The sequence below is a fragment of the Bemisia tabaci genome, chromosome 3, assembly GCF_918797505.1.
Source record: "Bemisia tabaci chromosome 3, PGI_BMITA_v3".
NCBI classification, from domain to species: Eukaryota; Metazoa; Arthropoda; class Insecta; order Hemiptera; family Aleyrodidae; genus Bemisia; species Bemisia tabaci.
Window position 1 is genome coordinate 19966002 of NC_092795.1, and position 22950 is coordinate 19988951.

Consider the following 22950-nt stretch of genomic DNA (forward strand, 5'->3'; position numbering starts at 1 on the left):
AGCCAAACATTGCAACCTGGCTTTTCTCATTTAGGTGTTTCAAGCGTAGTTCTGTGTATATTAATTTGAAATTCTATCAACATTTCTACAGGCTTTAACTCAAACTGAGACTATGACGGTGGCAAGAGATGCAAACAAAAAAGTAGAAGCTTTTGTGAAAGAAGTTAGCAATGAAATTTTAAGACGTGCTGACGAACTCAAAAAAGCTCAACCAAACTTTAAAGCAATCTCACAAAACTTCGACAACCAATTGAAGACAATTCGTACTGAAATAGCCAATGACAAAGTTTTAAAGGAAATAGCCGACAGCGTGTAAGTATTGGAGAATGTGCTTTTGCTTACTTGTCCTCTGCTTTAATTTGATTATCTTCTCAAATAGATATCTCAGAAATAGATAGATCTTTGATATTTTCTCAGATATTTTCCCAATAGATGGTGATATTATTCTCAAAATTTGTGCAGCATTTCTTTAAAAGTTTGAAAGCAGAATGAAGAAAGTCTTTCACAGAAATCCTAAGGAATCTAAGGTTTTATATCTTTTAGCCCTCCTTGTAATAATATACAATCAAAATGGACTCTAGGGAAAAAATCTCATTTTACCAAGAAACATCTTGCCTGTAAGGGGATTTTCTTCCACTGACTCTTATAGAGTACCATTATTGAAGATGAACCATTACAGGCTAGGGCTTATTGAGACGGCGGTTTCACAATTCATCATTTTTCAAATTTTTAAAGAGGAAAATTAAAAAAGCATGGAAAAAAAGAACAGTTCAAACGAAAATTTAATCAAAATTAAGATTCTTTTCTATGCATTGGGCAGCGCTTTTAATTAAGGTGCTTTAGTTGCTCCTCTAGAACTCACCTCTCTTCCAATGTGTGAAATTTTCTTAAATCCAGAGATCGAATACCTACAATATCAGTCCTTGACACAGTGAAGCTAATTTTTTCCCTCCTAATATATTTACATGTTTGAAAATATTTGCCAGACATCCTTGGCTATTTTGTCTCTAATTTTCTCGAATTATTTCAGTACCAGATTAATGCCCCAACCTGCCATCCAAAAATAGTCGGCTCCTTGTGAGGGTGTATTTTCTTGCTTTAAATTTTGCAAACGTTCCGCAGTCTTCAATATTAGGCAAATTTCTCTATTTGGCCCTCAAATACTTCGGGTGATAATACATTTTTAAACACTCTTCTTATGACACAGTTTTGCTGATTATTTCATAGGTGTTCAGTTATAATTCTACAATTTTCCCTCCCTTTTGTTACAGGAAATCAGTGTTCCATGAAATCCTGGAGCTTGCAGTTGTCGCTGCAGAAGAAGTAGTCAAGGTCTACGAAACCATCGCCCAACAATTTGAGATACTGATTGAAAAATTGAACGAGACCCTTAAAAAATTAGCGCCTCAACTGGTGGAATCCTACGCTAAAATCTCTCAAGGCCTCCTGTCAGCTTTGGAATCAGCCTTAAAGCTGACTGTTCACTACGTAGAAGTTGCTGTTGAATTGTTTAAAAAACTTGAGCCAGAGATAAAGGAGCTCCTGAATATTGTCAACAAGTTTGCTGAAGGTAATTCAAAGTTTAACTGATCAATTTCAAGCAAAATTCCTCTCTGTAAAATTTTCTTCATTGTAGGAACATATGTATTTAACTAGTGGTCACTAGGTTTATGCTATAGGTGGAATGTTGCATTTGTTAATTTTAAAACTCTGCTTCTGTTGCAATCCACTCCTGAAGACGCGTACGTCTATATGTAGTCAAAGTGCGGAACCTTGTATCTCCGTTTGTAACGTTGCATATTTCCTGTCATACTTCATCTTTTCTTTGGAAAACTCATCAACCTAATGTCTATAAAACTTCCTTGATTTTTCTTCTCTGTTAACAGAATAAATTTTAAAAATTTCAAGCTATAAAATTGGCTTGTTTCACTTCAAATAAATAAAAAAGGAGCCAAAATTTTGAAACACTGAAAACAAAACACAATGGTTTGACACTTGGGCCATGGATATGACAAGGCAAATGTGTAAAAAATTATCCGTGGAAGTGTGTGCTGTGTGGTCCTGTAAAAGAGTGGGTAACAAGGATTACACATGAAGATGAAGATAGGAAAAAAAAAGTATCTTGATGGCAGTGTTTCAAATTATTGGCTTTTTTCCAATGTTTTACTAGGAATATAACGCAATATTCTTGCATGAATTGTTCAAATAATATTTTTGAAAAACCAAAAAAATCATACAAAATTTCATGGATTATACAATTACATAAATTTTGATGTGTGTTTGTTCTTCAGAAAAGAAACGTATCGCAAGTAATGAGAGTGATGCATACAAAGAAAATTCTTTTTTTGCTGTTCCATCATCGCTATGTGCTCTAAACTATTCTACCACTGTATTTTCCATTCATATCCTACTTCGAAAGGAAGTACTATATTGCTGAAACGAAAAACTCAGATCTGCAATTAACATTGTACTCTTACGCAAATTAACCATTTATAAAAAAGTCGTTACACTTTTATTGCTGTCAATTTTAACAGCGTTATTTTCAAGATGCAATGTTTATGTAATTATCTTCATGACAGATGAATATTTACTCTTCAATATATAAGAAAGGGCATTTAATCTCTAGAAACTCATTGAATGTATGTATTAATCGCTTTTTCAGATATTGGAAAAGTCATTTCAAAGGCTGTTGCGCAAGTTGATAAGGAAGTTCGTAATTTCATCCACCAATTGGTTGAACAGGTCAAGAATTTGCCAGTCTATGGAATGTTGAGGGAAAAATGGGAAGAGGTAAGTGTTGTCTTTTTTTATTTTACTTAAAAAAAATTAAGCCTGCTCTTTTTTAACTCATTTTGCTTTGAGTGCATAACTGTGCAAAAATAGTCTGAGATAAATAAAAATGAGACATCCCAGCTAAGCTGCATCATTGCACTTTTTGCTGAAACTGTAAGGCCTTTGATGTTTGCACGTTTGGGAGGACACAACTCTTATAATTATACGCTGAAAATTTTTAAGAACATTAATTCCGTATCAACTGGAGCACACAATCATAAGTTTTCCCATTTCTTCCCTCTTTTTTCTTTTCTCTCTTTTTTTCGTCATATTTGCTGAGGCACCGCACTCAAATGAGCGTATTTTATAACCACTACTACTTTCTTCCTCTTCTTTTCCTTGTTGTTAAGGCTGTCTCCAAATAAATGTATCATCTCTTTCTCTCTCTCCCTTTCTTTCTTGCTGTGGTTATAATCAAGTGGCAAGTGGGTTTTTTCTTTGTAATTTTATCCCCCTTGCATTGTAGTTTTGCCACATTTTATTGAAATTAATGATATTATAAACATATTTCTCTTTTGTACAGCTGCAGAAGTCGGAAATTCCAGAAAAAGTTCTGAGTGTTCTCCATGAAGTAGCACAAGCTCTGAAGGATTCAGTGCCAACTGAAGAACTGAAAAAATTAATTGAAGACCTTGAGAAATTCATCGAAAAAGTATGTACACCTTTTTTTGTTGCCAGAGTAAAATAATTGTCTCATCCCTTGGTGTTTCTGAAGGAGCTGATTACTTTTTTTTAACTAATGCAGTGAACTATGAAGACATGTAAAAAAGTGTGTTTTCTATCTCTGTTGTGCTGTTGCGCTGTTAATGTAATAAACAGTGCCAATGTTGAATGTCTTAAAATGGAGAGAGTTTTTTCGGTTCTCATGTTACAGTCTTCAGTGAATTCCCCTCTTTCAAATTATATATTTTCTCTAATCAACTTAATTCATATTTCTCTTCCATTCAGATCAGATTTGATCTCAATAAATGATTATTTATCATGATTTTTATGAAGTGTTCCTATGCAACAATGCACTAAAAGTTTGAAGAGAAGATTTTTGAGTGGATACTCTATTGTTCTCGTATTGGCATTTCACCTTTTTTCCCTCTTTTTCTCCTTTTCATTTGAATTTTTCCGTTGTATGATGGCTGTGTTTATTTTCCTTGCAGATTTTAAGACGTAAACCTGTTGACAATGCTGCTGAATTTAAAATTTTATTGACGGATGCTCAAAATGCTCTGAAATCAATTCTTCCGCTGTTGCCCGTAACACAACCATTAGAAACCACTGGCTTTCTCTCCAAACCTGGACCGATGGTAAATTCTTTCTGATTTAATCTCTTAATATTAATTTCTAACCTCACATTTACTTTAATATCACTCCCTTAATTAGTCTCTTTTAATTTGATTGATAATTCCTTAACTTGCTTGTGTGTCAATATTTTATTTTTTTCATTTGACAAATGTTTTTTTCAAATCTGACTGAAAAACTCCCTCAGTTCTCTTTGAAAAAAATTTTCAAAAATAAGTCTACTCTCTAAAAAAACTTCTCTTGTAAAGCACTGGATTTACCTGCCTTGCTCTGAAGGAAAACAGTATCGACCAAATTTTTAATATCAAGTCTCAAAAAATCTTTCATATTTCAATCGCTAATAAAATTAATTTCTTAATTTTTCAGATACCGTTACCATCATTCGAGCCTCTCTCTAAATTGCATCAATACACAAGCTTCTCTTTCAGTCCAATCCAGTATCTGAAATCTGCAGATCTACCATCTTTAGGCAGTATTGTGCAAGGTCTTCAGCCACTCTCTCTCAACTACAAACATTTCATCCCACCACATGGCGGTAAGCTGCATAATATGAATAATTCAACACTTCATTCAATTTTGAGCTATTAACAGTCAAACACAACCATTTTCTACTTTCTTGTGAAATCTTCTGCAAAAATAGACGTAGGACCCAAATCTTTCCAAATTATAATGTTTACTTTTTTGGTAAAAAATGACTCCTCCTTGTAATACATTAATTTTTGGGAAAGGCATTATGGAGGAGTAAAATTTAAAAGGAGCATCAGTAAACAATTTTATCCATGTAAATAAGAAAATATTTGTTTGCTATTTTACAACTTTCTGTAACATTTTTCATCTTAAACCAGGGAAATCAGCTTATAGTTTTGCATGAGTTTTTCTTTAAATACGCTCAAAAACTTTTCAAGCAACAATTTAAGGCAGGAGTAAACATTTTAGAAAACTACCATTCGTTACATTCTAGCTAAGGCATCACAAGGGCCATTTACTCTTAGATGCTATGTTCCCCGGATAAAACAATTTTTTTCAAATTTTTTTCTTTAAAACTTTTGCGCATGTTTTCATGAATATTTTAGGGATTAATCTTAATGACAAAATAATTATTACGTACAAGTTTTAATAGATTCTGTTCAAAAGTTTTTTGGGCAAGTTTGAAAAGTTTGGCAATATAGTTCTTAAGCACAAATGATGCTTATTATACCTTGGCTATAAAGTGACAAATTGAGGTATAGTTCCTTAAAGTTTGTCATTGCTGCTTTGTACCTTTTGACGTAGGTTACTAAGTAGCAAAATATTATGACTAATTCGTTTTCAGGATGGGGAATACTTGTTGACGGAGCTCACTTCTTCACATTTGATAAGAGGCACTACACATTCAAAGGCACCTGCTCATACGTACTTGCCCAAGACTACAAGGACAGCAACTTCTCATTATCAGCTGATCTTGACTCTGGAAAATTGAAGGCTCTCACTTTGAACAGCGGCAAAGACTCCCTAGTTATGCTTGCTGATGGAACGGTAAGCAGACTGACTTAGAGCACAGATGCCTGTCTGAGGAAGACAAATAAGTTTCATCAGAGGCCTTTCATAAAATATGTAACGCTGTAAGGGGGGAGGGCGATCCAAGCCTGTGTTATGGGTGCCTTAAACAGGGAAAATTCATATTTTAATCATAGAGTACAATAAAGTCGCAATGTACTGGGGCACCGATGAAGTCAATCCATGAACGGACCATTCCAAGCCCCTTGTTCGCCGGAAAGTTGGAACCTTCTGGGAACAGTTCGGCATTTCTTAACACAATGGCGTATGGGAGAATCGCGGGCTACTAGTGGTTTTCGGGATTTATTCATTCATATTAATCATTATTTCAGCAAATTTTGGCAGATTGTGTTTACTGAAGTCACAACAAATTCAAAAATGTACAACACTCCCAGTTTTTATGAAAGAAATTTTATACCTGTATTTTCTGAGCAAAGACTAGAGCTGGGACCCCGCGCATACAGCATCGCTAGTTGCTGCACACTAGTTTCAGGAATACCGGACAAAACTGACTCATAAAGTGACTTCATCGGCGCTCCAGAACATTGCAACTCTATTTTACTCTTCAACCTCAACTGATCTTAATGCAACTAGTCTGTGTCTCATGTCTGACAGATTAAAACCATCATTTATCGCTCTCTTGTACTGACAGTTTGGTTTAACAGCTTTGGGTTTAATGTGAGTAAAATTTCCCTAAAACACACCTCAGTAGAATGGTAGAAGCAACTGAAATTTCAGTTTTCTCTCCACAAAAGTTCCTTTTTTCTGGTTGTTTACAAATAAGATTGATATTTTAAAAAAATATTTTTTCATGATGATTAACATTTGCATCTCTATCCTGATACTAAATTCCATTTTTAAAATTTTTCAGGTCCAGTTGAACGGTAAACCCTCTGAATATCCTGCCTTCTCTGGAGAGTTGTCTGCATGGAGGCGTTACCATACCGTAAACATGAGATCCAATGCTGGAGTCATGGCTGTCTGCAGCCTAAATCTTGATGCTTGTGCTTTCCACATTTCAGGCTATTACTTCGACAAAGTGCGTGGATTACTCGGAACTTTGAACAACGAAGACTATGATGACTTCACTCTCCCCAACAACAAGGTTAATTTTTACTTTCACCTCAAATTTTTCTCTTATACTAAGAAAGCAAGTAGACCGAATCAAGCAGAAATAAACCATCTTGCCGAACTTGCCAACTTGAAGAACTTGCCTTACGTGGGTAAGGCAAGTTAGAAATTGCATTCTTACATTGGAGTAATTTTGGGCCTATTCGTACATTTTCTTTCTTCAAAAATTCATCGTTAGGTAAGAATATTTCGAATTTTAATGAAGTGATATTTTCAATTATTTTGATGCGGCTTCGTCTTTTCCTGCCAAATTCTATCCAAATATGCGCTAATCTCATCTCTCCCCTATTGAAAACTGATTCAGGTTTTACAAATCTTTCAAAATGATGATTCTTTTTTTTACTTGTCAAACATTCAGGGGAACTGATTAATAGTAGAACCTCTATTATCTGTCCCAACAATGGGGCTGAGCTAGATAACAAGAAGTCTAAAGAAAGGAAATGGTCACAATCCCTGCTTTTTGGTGTTTTTGATAGAGTTTAAGTTCTTTTTCCTCCAAATACCATTAGCATAGAACTCACCGTATTGAATATACTTTCAGAATTACTCCAACTTTTATCCACAAGTCCGTAATTTTTCTCATCTTAAACATTGCATTACTTGGACAAACCAAATGGTGAAATTGCAGCTTAACGCTGTAAGTTAGCAAAAAATTCCGGTAAATTAGCTGTTGCATGCATTCAAACAATGGTTTTTTCAATTTTGAAATTTAAATTTTTTTTCACTGCAAATGTATCAGCAATGTCTTATTATTTATTTTTCCTTTATTAGATATCTACTGAAGCTGCCAAGTTCGCAAATGCGTACAAGGTTGGATCCTGTGCTGATGCGCCTGAGTTTGTTCACCAACATGCCTCTCAAAGTAGTGAATGCAATGCTTTCTTTGCATCGGATGACGCCTCTTTGTTGTAAGTTCTAAACTTTTGAAAGAAATTTAATGATTGACATATTGTTATTATTGTCCTATGAGTATGTGCTTTGGGTTCTAATGGCCCATAAATGTGCCAGCCAAATTTGTGTAGCCAATAAATGTTAATCACAGTAGCAAAGCACTGCCAATTCCGTAAACTTTGATATGTATGCAAAAGTTGAGTGGATTTTGTAATGTGACGAAGGCCCCTCTTTGAACATTGTTGGTTCTCCTGTGGGAATTCTTACATCATCTTACAGAAGGAAGTTGTACAAATTTTGTGGAACAAAACCTAAGAAACACAAAAAATGGTCAAGACTTTGAAATATTTTTATTATTTGTGAAAATGTGTATTTTTTTAAAATGAGTGTAACATTTGTAAATATGTGTATAATTTGCAAATGTTTGAACTATTCTGTTCTTCGTTCAGGTTACTTGAAAACATATTGCTCGAAAATATTTTTACTCTTCTTCAATATTTGCAGTTTTGCAATTGGATTATTTGTTTTTGGAGAAATCTTAATTTGAAATTAATTTTTTTGTTTTCACTTTGCATTCAAAATTCAAATTCCTGTGTGAATGGAATATCTAGTGAGGAAAACAAGTCGTTCTCTCTGATTGAATCAATCAATTTTTTTCAGAGCCTGTAAACCATTCGTAGACACTGCTCCATTCCGTGAGGCCTGTGAACACTCCGTCAGCTCAGCCACCGACAAAAATGCAGCTGCTTGCAAGATTGCTGCCGCATATGTGGGTTCCTGTTTCGAACGGAACATTCCAGTCGAGTTACCTGAAACTTGTGGTGAGTAAGACGTGTACTCTGTTCTTTTAACATTGAACCAGGACAAATCCGTCAGGAGTTAGAGAGCCTCTATAAGTGTAGTTTACTTCAGAGTTCCCAAAATCAGGGAATACCAGGAAAACAAGGAATTGTGAGGGAAAAATTGTTTAGTCACCTTTATTTGCTTTCTAGGATAGGTTTGATGTTTCAAACGACAAATTTTGCATGAAAACTATCTCCAATCATGTCTTCTTAACCATCCAGCGTATCTTCAATTATCAGGGAATTTCATTCTATGGCAGCCGTCATTCGGGGCTCAAAATAGTTGGATTAGCGTGCAATTTTACACTGTCATGCTCTTCATCAATACAAAAATGAGTTGGGATATGAGAGAATGTTTTTGGTTGAAAAGTGAAATTCAGACTTCTCAGCCCACCTCAGAAATCTTTCTCCCAAAAAATTGATTTCCAAATATTTGCAATAGAAAGGACAATAAGGGCATTCCACCACCAGAACATTTACATTTAAATTAACTCTATTAGCGGCAGTAAACATGAATCTGTCACTCCTACAGCGCACTCTGGCGCTTTGCGACACCCAAACTCCACAAGTGCCTGTCTCTCCAAAGATCATTGAACAACTGACTTTGTAGAATCCCTTCATTGATTGCTATTGATTGCTATTGATTGCTATTCATTGCTATTCATTATTGCTATCCTTTCATATGACATCTGTATTGCCCTCCTCCACCACCAATCCAATCCAAAACTTGTTCGAGCAATCTCACCTACAATATTCCCTGCACATGTCCATACCACATGAATAGTCAGGACATGACGTCGTGCATGATGTTACCAACTTTTAACCTTCATTATCTCACTAATTTCTTAATTACGGACATGGCTTCTTCTCGAAATACTGGCTCGAAATCCAACAAATCCATAGTGGCAGTAAATAATCAAAATTTGTCTGTTCATATCTTAGGCACATGCAACATTGGAGGCACTCCCTTACCTATACACCAATCTGTCAGCGTGAAAGTACCACAAAAAACGGCTGATGTAGTTGTGGTGGTCGAGCAGTTGGAAGGCAACCAGCCAATATTCGAAAACCTCTTGACTCCGTTGATCTCCACTCTAACGAGTGACTTCAAGGAAAAGGGCATAACGTAAGTAAATCCTTATTTTCTTTTGGTTGTAAGTGATTATGATTTGTAGCTCCATCATTTGCATTGAGTAAAATTATGAAGGAAGTAAGCCCTCAATTTTCGATGGCAGTCCTGAATTAGCTGCTTTTACTGAGTCGTTGCAAAAGAATACTGTCGAGATGAAGATAATGTCAAGAAACATGATATTCATTCATCTGGTCCCTATGATCTGAATATATTTTAGTAACCTCTAAGGCTCTTTTCTCAGAAATATGAAATGGTGAAATGCTGCAGAATGTATGAGAGGCTTTTTAATACAAACTTGATAAATTCAATAATTTCAAATATTTAAAGAATTACTTTTTAATATTTTTGTGCCCACTGTTTCTCGTGTAAAAATTCATTTTTTGCCAAACTCTTATTCAAATATCAAGAACGCTGGCTTTCTTGATTCTGATTGATGAAATGTTGATCATTTTTAGTTTCTACAACATGAATTTAATCAACTCACATTTCGGATGACTCTGATTTGCAATATGTTTGTTTTCTCTTCGCTAAAACCGATGTATTTGAATGTGTGTAGGGATGTCAACTTTGCATTGATTGGTTACACCAGCGTGTTGCACAAATGGCCCATCCATTATTCATCGAAAGGAAAGCTCACCTTCGATGGAAAACCAAAGGTCTTCACTTTTGCCAAAGTTCCTACACCTGAAATGGCTAATACTTTCCTGAAGCAGTTCCATCAGTTTATAAAAGCAGCGTACTTAGAATTGAGTGAGTAGTAATGCTCATATTTCTTAGATAATTTAGTGGGGTTTCACAGCATATGTTTCCAATCGTCAGAAGTAAGTTGAAATAATTCAAAAGAAGAAGAAAGTTGTTGGTCAAAATTTCCCTACTGTCTACATGACAGGCTAAAAGCAAAACATTTCTTATCCTCAATATTCGACAAAAAATATGTTTAACATATGTGTAAAACATTTCTAGAATCAATTCATAAACAAGAAATTAGTGTATCATGGTATTGCTTAGACATATGTCCGACCTCGAAATTTCAATTCTTTATATGGCAGATTGATAAGTGTATTTATATATATGTATACTCAAACTCCCTGTGTGGAGATCCTACTTACATTGATATCTCCCTGCATTTCAATTATTTTCACCTTTTAATTCGATCTCTTTTTTTATCTGCAGGAAAGACTGATTCATTTACTGCTCTCTATGAAGCATATGAGTATCCATTCAGAGCAGATGCCGTCAAAGTTATCATCCATGCCGTTGCCAATCCTGAAAGACACTCGCCGTCTTACTACCCCACCTCTGTAAGTCATCCATTTTTTGTAATAAATTCACCCACTTATGTATTTTGCCTCTTTAGTTACTGACTACAAATGAAACAAGTTGGTTTTTGCAATCGCTAGCAATAGCAATATTCGTCATGGGAACTTTTGCTTCTGGGATATGAAAATTTTAAGGTATAGTTCGTTTGTAGTATCTTCAGAATTGAAGGGGCTATGTAATTTTGTGTCGACATCTCTTTTTTAACATTTTTAATTTTTTTTCTTTGCATACAAGAAAGCTGTTATTTACCAATTATTTATTTTCGTTGGATTATGTATGGTTTTTGGAAGTTAACGCATTTAACTTTCAGTTTCGTTTTTTCGGCGTAAAGTATGATATTTTTACTCTACGCATATGCCCGAATACGCATCATAACGACGGTGAAACTGCCAAACCACGTATCTCGTTTGCGGTGTTTAAAAATCTCCGCTCACATTTTATTTTTTTGAAGTAGACCAAATCAATATCATTCCTTGAAATTTTCACAGAATTTTCTCCGCACGAAGAGGAAAAATCACGGAAATTTTCAAGACTGGACGTTAAGTAGCTTTTCATTTAAAAAATAAAGTATGACAGGAAGTCTGCGACGTCGCAAACCGAGATACGTGGTTTGGTAGTTTCACCGTCGATAAGTGACCTATGTGCTTCCTAAGTTGCCATTTTTTTCATTCAAATAGATGTAACCGAAATGTTAGATGTGTACTACCTATACTACTTTCATGTCATTGCTTTATTTATTTATTTACTTTTTGCGTAGGTATAAATTGTTATTTTTTGCTGAATTTTGGAGAAAATATTGCTTTAAGAACGTGGAATGTAAATTAATTTTATTGAAAAAAGAAAATACCATCATTAATTTGGGCGAACAGAGAAAATATACATCAATATTTGGGTCAACATCTCCCTGATTATATAAAGGATGAATATATTAGTATTTCTGTATCAAAAAACTTAGCTTTTGTCTTCAGAGATACGATGATTCTAGTCCCAGTCAATTTGTTTTATTGAAAAAACAAAAAAACAAAAAATAAATAAAAAAAAAAAAAAAACAACTGAAATGTTAGACATACTATTTTCATGTCTTTCTATTTGTATCAATAGGTACTTTTTGCTTAACTTACGAACGTTGAATGCAAATTAACTTTATTGAAAAAAGAAAATAACGTCATTAATTTGGGGGAACATGTGGCTGATTATATGAAGGAGGTATATTCCAGTATTTTTGTTTAACATATTAACTCACGAGAAAATGTTCGTACATTTATCATCTACTATTAATTATTTTTTGATGATTAGTCTAAAACATTCAATACAATCATTAAAAAGTAGTTCCCATCGTCGGGTATCGAACTCACGATCGCCGGGTGCCCGCGTCTAATCACAAATACGAGGCGGCTTGGTCAACTAGGCTATGACGGATCCACGAGAGCGGGAGTAAAAATAGCATTTAAAAGACTCGGGCAATGGGCGGGACTTATCACAAGAGACCTTGACTGCTTTTGGGATGCGCATTGCTGTAGGAGCCATGGTTCGCACTGTTTTAATGCGTCTCGAGGTTCATCCCATTATGCATTCCGATCGCGGCAGTTGAGCTAAGGCAATATTTGCGTATCCATGAATTAAATCAATCAATCGAGCTCTGATTTTGACTTCTTTATCCGTAACGAGTCCTCCAGAACAATTTTCCACCTTGTACGATGGTTATTATTTCTTTACTTCTATTTTTCAAATTTGAGGTGGGATAATGGCGGCTTCTCAAGAACACCGAGGTAGGCGATCTTTTGCACCAACGAACAGAAAACTGATGGCGAAAAATAACCAATCAGAACCTCCCAAAAAAAAGAATTTGCCTAAAAACGGAACTTCGTGGTTCTGCGCAGATTTACCAGTCAGACGCGACATCTCCAGGAGAAAAAAAACTCGCTGAAAGCGAATTTTAGCAATCAACACAACTTGACGTAGAGACATGATTGGCTAAAAAATACAACGGTTTTTGATACATCGGAAAATCAACCAAAAATCGGAGACTGGGCGAAACGCTCAAGGTCGCAGAGGTATAGGGAATCCCATAGCGAAAGCAACGGAACGATTCTAATATCATGGGGAACTCCGTTCCCATGACAAAAAAAAAAAACACTAAGAAGTAGCCCGAACTGTATGTAACAAGGTGGAGAAATGGTGCTGGATCCACACCATTTTGCGGGGAAAGCAAAGCCAAGAAATTCCAAAAATTAAAATTAGAGTCAAAATTAAATTTTTTGAACTCTAATGCGTTCCAGTACCAAATCCCCCTCAGTTTTGTACTGGAACGCATTAGAGTTCAAAAAATTTAATTTTGACCATAATTTTAATTTTTGGAATTTGTTGGCTTTGTTTTCCCCGCAAAATGGTGTGGATCCAGCACCATTTCTCTACCTTGTTACTGACTACCACTTATCAATGCTGCTGCAACAATCATTCACCCATGATAAGTTATTTTGGGCCCCATTTTGGAAGTTCTCAGCCTTGAGTTTCTCCAAAATGACTGTATAATATGGACTCATCAAAAACATAGTCTGAAAAAAATGAAAAAAATATCATCATGAATTCATCAAAGATTCTGATGATTAAAAAAAATACAATTACAAAGGAAAAAAAATTAATTATTTGAAAATACTTTTCTTCAAAATTCAGGAGATTCCTCAAGATTTTTAAAAGATTTTATCTGAAATTTCAGTGAAATAATGTGTTACTTGATTAGCCGAACGCTCAAGCAGGCGTTTATCATATTTACCTTCCATTTTTCAATCATTATATTCTTCTCTTTTTGCAGACTTTGTACCCATCAGCAGTTGTTGCCGGAATTATTACTCGTGTTTCACAATTCACAAATGTTCTTGTCATTCCAACTCCAGGAATGACTCTCCAAGGTGGACCTGCATCTGATGTGGTCGGTGAGTAACGCTTGCTAATGTTGTTATGGGAAAATTTCTGGAAAAAAGGCTGAAAGAGGCAACTTTCAGATCACTACTGAATATTTTTTCTCTTTTTTTATCAGCCACTAGTGAAATACGAAATTCTTCTACGTGACCTTTTTTGTTTGGTATCGCTCATATTATGCAATCTCTGAGCTGAATGACACTGAGGTAGTAGGCAGCTTTGAAGTTTCATTTTTTTTTATTAAACATCAACTGATATTGTAGAAATAACTACCAAAATTTGCAAAGAAAATGGTTTGAAAATATCAACTCAAACATCGTCAAATGTTCATCAGCAACCTTGAAAATTTGAAATTTTGTCCCTCAATGCCTTGATGAGAGTGAGAAACTAAGGTTGTGTTCTTTTCAGTATTGCATGACTCTTGTCGTTGCACTATCCAATAAATTTCTAATTCATTGAATTTATCAGAGAGTAATTATCAAAGCATCTTAACCGAGAACTTGTACATGAAATGCACTTAGTACATTTTTTTTGTATTCCTGTTGAAGCCCAAACACAATGCTGCTTGCATTTTATGTTGTCATATTTTATCGGATCAGCTTTGTGATGATCCGCCTTTTTACGGATCTCTGGAAAATATACACTAGTGATGGTTACACACATTTGATATTTTGTTCTTGTGCACTTATGGAGAGGCAACGCCCTAAAATTTCAAGGTTGTCAATGTTTTTTTTACAACATTTGAGTTATACTAGCTTTTGAATCCTTTTCTTTGCAAATGTTGGTTTCTACAATTTCAGGTAATATTTCATCAAGTAAAAAATAAAGCCTTATAGCCTTTTGCTGTTCATGGGTGTCTTTTGGATGGAAGACGATACTGTTATGAACTGTGCCAAATACAGAAATGACCTAAAAAACGATAGGGATGTAAAACATGCTTCAGTGGAACAGCCATAGTACATTTTCAGGTAGAATGTATGCATTGCAATTTGGTTTATTGCCTCATTACGAGTCACTTACGACCCCCCTGAAAAAGAGAAAGCACCAGTGGTGTGGTGCGCTTTGCAATATATCAATTGATCTGTCATTTAAACCTATGAAAAAGGATCAACGTACAGGGTGTTTGCCACGAACACCTTTATAATCGACTCTCTATCATGGCTTCAAATGGGGATTTATTGATAATCGATCATTCACGCCTCGCTACTGGAAATCAGTATCATAAAACAGGCGATGGTATGGTGGTATTAAGGTACCTTCAATGGAAAGAAGAGGCACAAATGTATAAAAAAAATCCTGTAATTTCCACAAGACTATATTCCTTTAATTGATACGCTGAGGAAAACTTTACCACCGACAGCAATAATAAAGAATCAGTGAATCCTACGACCTTTGAAGTTACATGATATGTAGAGTATTTTTAGTATTAATCAGCAAATGCAACCATCATAAATCGTGCGTATCTATTATTGCAAACTACTTATTCAGCTGTTACTTGTTTCTAATAGGATTCAACAACAAGGCTGTTTACAAAGCCGATGACGCCAAAGCAAGTCCTCTCGTCGGAAACCATGAATTATCAAAAGAGCTTCGTTACCCTCCAGGTGTCTACACTGATTTTACAAGATATGTAAGTGCTTGTTGCATCTTCACTACATATTTTCTTTGGTATTGAACATCTAGTCACCTAATAGGACTTGTTTGCTTCTTTTCATTTTACCTAAAGAACAAGTTGCTATCATACATCCTCCCCCCCCCCCCCTTAATGTCTGATTTTTGAAATATACTGTAGTTAGTCTAGTTCGTTGGTTTATTAAAAGTTATTTTTATCAGACTTAAGTACATTATATTTTTGCCAAAGGCACTGCTGTTTTTTTTTTATTTCAAATCCACGTTTGAAATCAGGCCCACCAAGAGCGATCTGTTTTTTCACGTAACTGATCGAACCAATAACTAAGGAGCAGAATAAATTGATTTTTTTTGGTCATTATTTTTCTTCATTTTTCGAAATCTATATACAAATTTGAGAGCACCTCTGCCATTAATTTAAAAATTTGGATGAACATCGTTTGATTTTGCCGAAAAGTTATTCAATTTTATTATATTATTCATGCTTAAAATTGGTGTAAGGGTTGTTTCAATCCTGGGTCTTATTTCTCCAGAATTATCACCGATAAATCATATAAAAGGTAAAAAGGTATGTATCTGTCATACTTTCATTTCTGCAACAAGCTAAAGTTGTTAATATCTACTACTTCTTAAACTCGTCAGGAAGTAGAGAGTATGATGGATACATCTCTTTCACACAGTCATAGTCTTAGTCATAGTCAATGGTGTCAGAGAAAGAAAACCAAAGAACTTTCATTTGGAATGACCCTCACATTTAATTGCTGTAAGCTATTTGCTCAAAAAATCAGGTGATTCAAATTTTAATTTTTCTGTTTTTGCAGGGTGATGGTCTCGTTGTGAGTGCGGATAATTTCATTGCGGCTAAACCAGACGTTCAAAAGCAATCTGTAAAGCTTATTTCCAAGTTCATCGTGCAATCGTCTGCAGATCAAGAACAACACAAGGAATGCAAATGTGTTTTGAAGTATGGACTTTTCCCTGAGACCGAGTGCCATCCAACATTTTTCAAATGAAAAAAGAATATCTACATTGTAAGTTGGTTCTGTCTCATAAATTTTCTTGCCCTCTTTCTTCACTTATTCTCTAAATTCACTTTTTATGGTTAGGAAGGAAGCATCAGAAACTTAATTCCTTTCAGTTTTTTGAAGGAGTTCATGTATAGAGTATTGGAGGAGTGTATTAGCTAATGTTATATGTATATGGTTAATGTTGTAGTATTCAGACCTTTATTTTGTGTTTTAACTCTGTATTAAACTGTTTGAACTTCAAAATTACAATCATAGTGCACAGATTCCATTTCAAAATGTTTGAAGAAGAAAGCTATGTTGGCACCTAAATCCTAGCAAAGTCTTACCATGACGATCAGCACAAAATGCCTGCCATCCCTTACTTTCTTAATTGGTTAATATCCATCTGAATCTTAAAAGAAACCTGTAATGAACAGCTGGATACCATCTTCTCAGTAGAAGAAAACAATTGATTTCAGAAAAAACAAGATATTTTCTATATTTTTTGAATTTCTAACTTTTGATTTCGAATGGAAGTACATGGTGCTACATGACCTGTTTTTTCGGTTTTGTCCTCCATGTTTGCTACCTCGGTTTTTACTGAGTTGTTAGCTATACCGGTATCGTCAATTTCAGATTAACCTCACGTTTCTTAGTTGTTGTTTTTAAACTTAAAATTATTTTATTCTTTGTTCAGACGGCCATAAAAACTCACAAAAAAAAGGATGGCATCATGGCAAAATGCAAGTCTTGCCCATAAATTGTTTTGACATTTTTACGTAAATTATTTTTCCTGGCTTTCCAAGTATTCAAACTCTGTAGACGTTACATTCCTTCACTAATTTTTGTCTTAATTTTTGTTACAGTCTCAAATGAAGAAGTCTGAAGTATTCGAGCTCCTCAAAACTCAACTCTGGGCCCTTGGCTAGATAATTTGTTTGGAGTATCATTTTCTCATCATTTCTATCATCATTCCATTCAACAACAAATCCTCCCGTCCATCTCATTACTCGATCAATATTCATGGAATCATCATCTTTGCATTTTTAGTCTGGTTCCAGAAGTCTGATTCTTCGTTCAGGGGCATCTTTTTTGCAAGAGTTTGGTTAGTGTAAGAAATAGTAACGCAAGTGGTTTTTTACACTTGATGAACAGATTGTGAGACCATTGAAAGGTAACTTGTCATTCCGAACAGATTTAAGCCCAAATCGTGTCAACTAGCACCAGTGATTGTAAATCCCTGTCATTTTACCATGTTCCTAGTTTTTATACAGCACTATCTAAGAGCAAGATAATTTGCCCCATCTTAATATTTATGGCTACTACTGAAGTGCGCCAGTTAACGATTCCAGTGCATTCATAAAAAGGTTTATCTGAGATTTTTTCAACAACCAGCTCATTGAATGAAATTGATTTTTTAATTTTTTTTCTTTTCATCAAACTTCATGATACGAATAATATTTGAGTCTGTATTCTCTCTATAGCGGTGTTAAATCATCGCATGATGCATCAGGACATTAGATACTAGGAATGTAAAAAATACGAAAATTGAAAAAGAACAAAGAAAAACTCTCCATGAGCTGTGATAAAATATGAATCTCAATTGTATGCACTACTTTGAAATTAAAAAGAATTCAGTGACCTGTTTTTTGGATTTCTTTTAAACCTTTTTGTTAAAGCAGCTGATAGATTTCAAATTAGTCTGTAAGCGATTTTTTTAAGACAAAAGAAGTTGTTTATTTATTTTTGTTAATAAATTTAGTATTTGTAATTTTATTCACCTCTCTGAATTTTAATTTTCTTTTTTTAGTCGTGCGGCGAAGCCGTATAGACTCTAGGTTTCGCCGGAGGCTAAAAAGTGTCCACACTTTTAGGCTAAGTCCAAGAGGAGAATTTTCGAGGAACCCAGTAACATATGAGGTATTGATATCGGTGCATTTTGGCCCAATGGAGATGTTACATGTGCGAGGAATTTGCAATTTGACTGTTGATTCTTGTATAAAAGTTCGCGAGGAACACAATGGTGCCACTGGTTTTCTCTGAAATCATCTTCCATGCTCAAAAAAACCTCTCAAGTTGAGGCCAAAATGGAGGGGATATCCCACCCTACCCTGAGAGTCCACGTCTACATGAAGACAAACTCTCCATGCAAAGATAGGGAGCAAATACATTAGCAGGGTTGCCGTGTATTCAGTTTTGGAGTCCCCAGATAAATTGGTAGCCCTGTCAAAGTATTAGCTCCCTATATTTGCATGGAGAATAGGTCTTGATCTAGGCTTTGACTCTCAGGGTAGGGTGGGATATTCCCTCCATTTTGGCCTCAACTTGAGTGCTTTTTTTTGAGCTTGGGAGATGATTTCAGAGAAAACCAGTGGCACCATCGTGTTTCTCGTGACTTTTTACACAAGATTCAACAGTCAAATCGCAAATTCCTCACACATGCAACATCTCCATTATGCCAAATGGAATTTCTGATCATTTAGCCATGGTTTGGTAGCGTTTAGCAATCAACTGTGACCATAATGTAAAGAACCCACACAGGTGCCTTTCGGCGGAATGTCGCCCTATGGCATTCTTTATCATCAAGTCACCGTTGAACATTCGCTGTTCAATAGCGTTCAGCAACCAAGTATAGCCAAAATTTTCAGAACTCATACCTCAGATGTTCAAAGAGTGTTAACATGTGTCGCCAAATGGAATTTCTGATCATTTAGCTATGGTTTGGTAGCGTTTAGCAATCAACTGTGACCATAATGTAAAGAACCCACACAGGTGCCTTTCGGCGGAATGTCGCCCTATGGCATTCTTTATCATCAAGTCACTGTTGAACATTTACTGTTAAGTAGCGTTTAGCAACCAAGTATAGCCAAAATTTCCAGAACTCATACCTCAGATGTTCAAAGAGTGTTAACATGTGTCGCCAAATGGAATTTCTGATCATTTAGCCATGGTTTGGTAGCTTTTAGCAATCAACTGTGACCATAATGTAAAGAACCCACACAGGTGCCTTTCGGCGGAATGTCGCCCTATGGCATTCTTTATCATCAAGTCACTGTTGAACATTTACTGTTAAGTAGCGTTTAGCAACCAAGTATAGCCAAAATTTCCAGAACTCATACCTCAGATGTTCAAAGAGTGTTAACATGTGTCGCCAAATGGAATTTCTGATCATTTAGCCATGGTTTGGTAGCTTTTAGCAATCAACTGTGACCATAATGTAAAGAACCCACACAGGTGCCTTTCGGCGGAATGTCGCCCTATGGCATTCTTTATCATCGAGTCACAGTTTAATAGCGTAAATAAGCAACCAATGGTGGCCAAAATGTCAAGACTCCAAACTGGTGCTTTTTGGCTGAATTTCGCCCAATAGGATCTTTGATGATTTATCAGTAATGGTTGATGTTTATGTTGATTAATTATTACTGTCTGAAAGTGAATCCTGTGGGAGAATATTATAGGGTTGGTTCAAACAAGTTTTAGAATTTTTTTCCTTAGCGCTAATGGACCCTAAGGGACAACTTCAATTCATCGAACTAAAAGTTTTCAATTTTTAAACCATTTTTTAACTGTCGGAACTCACTTGACCACATTATATTCATGATGAATTTAAAGAATATCGCTGTCAAAAGTTGAGTTCTCCTTCAATTTAGCACTTTTTGTCATTACCTTAAAGACCATACGGAAAGTGCTAAATCTACGGAAAACTCAACTTTTCACAGCGATATTCTTCAAATTTATCATGAATATAATGTGGTCTAGTGAGTTCTGACATTTAAAAATGGGTATGAACATTTAAGGCTTTATTTTCCTTGAATTTAAGTGGTTTTTCAGGGTCTACGGTAAGAAAAAAAGTCTAAAACACGTTAAAAGTTACTTGAACCTACCCTATAATGTTGAGCTATGACTTCAACTTTCATGAACCCTTACTTGTGCCTTTCAGCTTGATTTCGCTAAATGGAATTATTTATGATTGAAGTCGTGGTTGAGTTTACTATGCTGATAAAATATCATTGGAAAATTTAGGTTTCACCATCATAGTCTTCTACGAGGGCTGTCCCAAAAGAAACCGGACTTTTGTCATAGAAGGCGAACAGAGCGTCGTAATGAAGTTTTCTTGGGCTTGTTTGAAAGCTGATAAGCTACTGAAGATGCTTGTTTTTACAGAATGCAAACATTGGTCTTGGTAAGGAAACTACACGCTTTGGAATAAAGGAAAGTCAAACTCGAGTTTGGATTTTTGTCTTTATTTCAAGAAAAATTTAGATACAACTTAAAAAAAAAAACCAGGTTTTAAGTTAAAAACTTCGTTGCTCTCTTATTCAAATGCTTAAAAATAAGGAAATCAACATTTTAAGCAGCTTACCAAGTCATCACCTATCCCCTTCAAAATATTCGCCAGCTTTGTCGATGCATTTTTGCCACCGTTTCTTCAATCGGGAGAAACACTGTTGAAAATCCGCAGGTTTGAATGATCGCAATTCCTTCAAGGTGAAACCGTCAACCGAGAATATTACAATGGTGTTCTGAGACGATTACGCGAATATGTCCGCAGAAAAAGGCCCGAGCTTTGGAGAGAGAATTCCTGGTTTCTGCATCACGATAACGCACCTGCCCAAGCATCCCTCCAAATTCGCGAATTTTGTGCAAAGAATGCCATGAGTGTCCTCCCTCATCCCCTCTATTCACCTGACCTGGCTCCGTGTGATTTTTTCTTCACGACTTAAATCTACCTTGAAAGGTCGACGTTTTCAAACCATTCCGGAAATTCAAGAGAACACCTTGAAGGAATTGCGATCATTCAAACCTGAGGATTTCCAACAGTGTTTCTCCCAATTGAAGAAACGGTGGCAAAAATGCATCGACAAAGCTGGCGAGTATTTTGAAGGGGATAGGTGATGACTTGGTAAGCTGCTTAAAATGTTGATTTCCTTATTTTTAAGCATTTGAATAAGATTGCAACGAAGTTTTTAACTTAAAACCTGGGTTTTTTTAAAGTTGTATCTAAATTTTTCTTGAAATAAAGACAAAAATCGCAACTCGAGTTTGACTTTCCTTTATTCCAAAGCGTGTAGTTTCCTTACCAAGACCAATGTTTGCATTCTGTAAAAACAAGCATCTTCAGTAGCTTATCAGCTTTCAAACAAGCCCAAGAAAACTTCATTACGACGCTCGGTTCGCCTTCTATGACAAAAGTCCGGTTTCTTTTGGGACAGCCCTCGTAAAAATAACCATCAGCATTACTGCACCAACCAAAATCTAGCCCAAAAAAAAAAAATAGTTCGGCTGAAAAAGTGGGAGAAGTTGGGATGTGCAGTCTCAAAATAAAAATACCTAGCTGTGATTGGACATAGCTTTGCTTTCATTGAGACTTTCAAATTTTATGAATAAAAAACAGTACGCATTTAGCAAAAACAGTTAGTTTTGTCCTTACCTGTAGACCATACAAAAAGAGCTAAATTGAAGGAGAACTTAGCTTTTGACAGCGATGCTCTTCAAATTTTTCATATACCTGTACAATGTGTTCTAGTGAGTTTGGATGGTAAAAAATGGTCAGAAACATTTAAAGCTTTATTTTCCATGAATGTAAGTTGTCGTTCAGGATAGATTCTGACGACTAGATCCTTACTAGAGTAAGGAAAGAAAGTCTAAAATTGTTAAAAGTCACAGAAAAACGCGAAAAAAGAAAAAAGTCGGAAAAGGAAGTCAAATTTACATAACAATTAAATTAACATAAAAATTTCGTAAAAAGTATTGGAAATTACGAACAAATGTATTTACGTAAAAACTGTATTAAAAAGAAAGTTAATTTTAATTAAGAAAAATAATCTTGGTAAATCAATTTCTCACGTAAATTTGACTCAAAATTCATTTAAAAAACAGGGCCGGATTCACCTACTTGCCGCCCATGGGCCGGATTTACCTACTTGCTGCCTATGGGCCACCTGTATTTTGCCGCCCCCTTCTCATTCGTTTCGAAACATCAATAAAAAACAACTTAATCGGCCCGAAACAGTAACAGAGAAACAACTTAAAACGGGACTAAGGACGCAAATAATAAAAAGAAACACATAAAATATAATAAGAAACCCGGGACGTTTCGCAGGGATCACACCCGCATTTTCAACCGGCAAAACAAGAAAAATTAAAAGAAAGGACACTATGCCCCTCACTACTAGCAAAAGTTCGCACGGAACTTTGCGTGAAAGTTAAGTTCCGTAAACCTATCTACATATGTGTGAACAAGGCCTTCCATTTGTAAGAAATGAAGGTAAAAATTATGCAAGAACAAACATAAATGTGGTTTAATAATTTTAACTTCCGCCGCCGCGCCGCGCTGACCGCACTGTGTTTGGCGCAATGCGTGAAGTATTCCTACAGTCTTGTAGGCGCTATGCGTTTCACGCCGACCGCCGCACAG

The 22950-nt window shown here is 35.5% G+C and overlaps 1 protein-coding gene across 1 annotated transcript in view; it reads left to right on the forward strand.

The window, feature by feature from the left end:
* Positions 1 to 18308, forward strand: part of apolpp (retinoid- and fatty-acid binding glycoprotein apolipophorin) — a 51995-nt gene extending 33687 nt beyond the window's left edge. The window contains 17 exon segments of the mRNA XM_072297978.1: positions 92 to 312; positions 1272 to 1570; positions 2663 to 2790; positions 3356 to 3484; positions 3984 to 4130; positions 4492 to 4660; positions 5438 to 5640; positions 6533 to 6766; positions 7564 to 7700; positions 8344 to 8504; positions 9468 to 9651; positions 10214 to 10407; positions 10831 to 10958; positions 13790 to 13910; positions 15405 to 15526; positions 16347 to 16556; positions 17399 to 18308. Of these exon segments, the coding sequence (XP_072154079.1) occupies positions 92 to 312; positions 1272 to 1570; positions 2663 to 2790; positions 3356 to 3484; positions 3984 to 4130; positions 4492 to 4660; positions 5438 to 5640; positions 6533 to 6766; positions 7564 to 7700; positions 8344 to 8504; positions 9468 to 9651; positions 10214 to 10407; positions 10831 to 10958; positions 13790 to 13910; positions 15405 to 15526; positions 16347 to 16538 (2769 nt within the window). The 3' untranslated portion in view covers positions 16539 to 16556; positions 17399 to 18308.
* The last annotated feature ends 4642 nt before the right edge of the window (positions 18309 to 22950 follow it).